This window comes from the organism of the source record quoted next, unplaced genomic scaffold (genome assembly GCF_019419815.1).
Source record: "Pyrus x bretschneideri cultivar Hongxiangsu unplaced genomic scaffold, Pyrus_bretschneideri_v1 Contig428, whole genome shotgun sequence".
Classification (NCBI taxonomy): domain Eukaryota; kingdom Viridiplantae; phylum Streptophyta; class Magnoliopsida; order Rosales; family Rosaceae; genus Pyrus; species Pyrus x bretschneideri.
In genome coordinates, this window is record NW_025999755.1 from 2,060 (window position 1) to 4,823 (window position 2,764).

The 2,764-nt window shown below is 39.5% G+C and overlaps 1 protein-coding gene across 1 annotated transcript; it reads left to right on the plus strand.

The window, feature by feature from the left end:
* Positions 1 to 601: 601 nt before the first annotated feature.
* LOC103935268 (heat shock cognate 70 kDa protein) lies at positions 602 to 2,723 on the plus strand. The gene is made up of 2 exons (XM_009345034.3): positions 602 to 935; positions 1,250 to 2,723. The coding sequence occupies exons 1-2, from the start codon at positions 602 to 604 to the stop codon at positions 2,623 to 2,625; spliced, it is 1,710 nt and encodes a 569-aa protein (XP_009343309.2). The 3' UTR covers positions 2,626 to 2,723.
* The last annotated feature ends 41 nt before the right edge of the window (positions 2,724 to 2,764 follow it).

Here is a 2,764-nt window from a genome sequence, read left to right on the forward strand (position 1 = left end):
AGTAATGCTACACTTACATATTTGTACCATCTTCCTAATAGAGGAAGGGATCACCTATCTATTAGACAGATAATACAAATGTGGTATGAAAAATATGATGAGAGTAACATCATTTACATAGTAAAGGTAGTAAAGTTGGAAAGGCATTGCACGCCAAAAGGTTTCAAAATTTGTGCTTTGGTTGATATACTTTAACTTTTTAATGTGCTTGTAATACGGGGTGGTACATCATATGTCATTATTTATGTGGAGACACTAAAAATAAAATGTCTTTCCACGTATATGATGATATGTGGTGTATCACCCTATATTTCGGGCACACTAAAAGTTAATTTGGCATAAACAGCCAACAGAAAATAAAATTTGGGGACATATTGGATTCCAAGGTTTTTTGCACAAGAAGTTAGACAAGCAAAACATAAATGATTGTTCGTTCCCAAGCAGAACATAAATGAAGAAGATTACTTAATGAAGAAGATTACAACTTACTATTCATTGCTGCTTTATATTTGGAACTTAATGAACAAAAAGTGTCCAAAAGAAAAAGGATAATGAACCAAAAAGTGTCCAAAAGAAAAAGGATAACCTCTCAGACCGCTCTATGTTCCCCATAATATCTTCTACTTTCAAGCATATATATTATCTTGATCTTCTTTCTTTGCTTCCATTCATTTCTCTTCTTAGTACTATTCTTCTTCCAGTTTCTCAACTTAGAATGGCGGGAAAAGACGAAGCTGCAGGTCATGCAATTGGGATCGACCTGGGGACAACCTACTCGTGTGTGGCGGTGTGGCGGTATGATCATGTAGAAATCATAGTGAACGATCAGGGCAACAGGACCACTCCATCTTATGTTGCTTTCACCAATACTGAGCGATTGATAGGTGATGGTGCATTCAACCAGGTCATAAAAAACCCAACCAACACCATCTTCGGTATGTTCATCTCTTCCTGTATGTATCCATCTACATATATACCATTTTCCCATTAATTTATTTTTCAAATTAGTTTTTCTTTTTCTCTGAATATTTATAACAGTATTTGAAGTTATAAAATGTGGGGTGTTGATGATAAGTTATAATTTAGATAATGATTTTGATGATAATTAAAAAGGTGTAGTACATTTACCAGTGAAAGAATTTGGGATGGTTACAACACCGTTTGTTTAACAATATGCTTTTATTTCAATCATATGACCTATTTCTTTGTTAGTTTTGGTTGTGTTTCTAATTCTGTCCTCAATTTGCAGACGCGAAAAGGATAATCGGTAGGAGGTTCACAGATGAATGTGTTCAAAACGATATAAAGCATTGGCCTTTTAAGGTCATTGGAGGTCCTTCTGACAAGCCAATGATTGTCGTCGCATACAAGGGTGTAGAGAAACAATTTGCTGCTGAAGAAATCTCATCTATGATTCTTGTGAAAATGCGGGAGATTGCTGAGGCTTACCTTGGTTCAACTGTGAAAAATTCAGTTATCACAGTCCCTGCTTACTTTACCGACTCACAGCGACAGGCTACGAAAGAGGCAGGTGCTAGTGCTGGCCTAAATGTGATGCGCATCATCAATGAGCCAACTGCTGCAGCCATTGCTTATGGGCTTGACTGGAAGGCCGGTTGGTATAGCAAGAGAAATGTGATGATATTTGATTTAGGCGGGGGAACCTTGGATGTTTCGCTACTTACCATAGCTGACAGTGTCTTTGAAGTGAAGGCCACCGCTGGAGACACTCATCTTGGAGGTGAAGATTTCGATAACAGAATGGTCAACCACTGTGCTGAGCAATTCAAGAGGAAGTATAACGTGGACGTTGGTGGAAACTTCAAGGCTCTTAGGAGGTTAAAAAATGCATGTGAGAAGGCAAAGAGGAGGCTTTCATTTATGTCTGAGACGGACATTGACATTGATTGTTTGCATCAGGGTGTTGATTTTTGTTTAACTATTACCCGTGCTAAATTTGAACAACTCAACATGGATTTCTTCGGCAAGTGCATAGAGCCTGTGAAGAAGTGCCTGGAAGATGCTAAAATGGACATAAGCAGCGTACATGATGTTGTTCTTGCTGGTGGCTCTTCTAGAATTCCCAAGGTGCAGCAGCTTTTGCAGGAGGTTTTCAAGGGAAAGGAGCTTTGCAAGGGCATCAATCCGGATGAGGCAGTGGCCTATGGTGCCGCTGTTCAAGCTACCGTCTTGAGTGGTGGCAATCTAAGTGCAAAGCTTGGGGACTTCGCACTGGTGGATGTCACCCCTCTCTCACTTGGGGTGAGGGTGAGGAGGGAAGCTTGTGAAGAACGTATCATGTCAGTTGTGATTCCAAGAAACACTAGAATACCGGTTAAAATAATCGAAAGTTTTACGACTCGCTCTGACAACCAACGGAATGTTACGTTTGCCATATATGAGGGTGAGAGTAGAATGGCAAGAGATAATAACTACTTGGGAGCATTTGTACTCAATGACATTCCTCCAGCTCCCAGCGGTGTTCCTAATTTTGAAGTTTGCTTTGATATTGATGAAAATGGCATCCTGCATGTCTCTGCCGAGGACACGTCCACCGGCCAAAAGAAGGGTCTCACGTTCAACTCGGACAGAAGAACTTGTGAAGGAATTGAGACATTGATTTAATAGTCAGTTGACTGATGTAAGAAACATTAATTTCTGGCATGCTATAGACCGAAATATCTTGTATTAACCATATTTCCTATCTCACTGGGTTTGCTTAAGTCCTAATCTTGACTTTTCATTCTGGAAGTTTTTATTACTC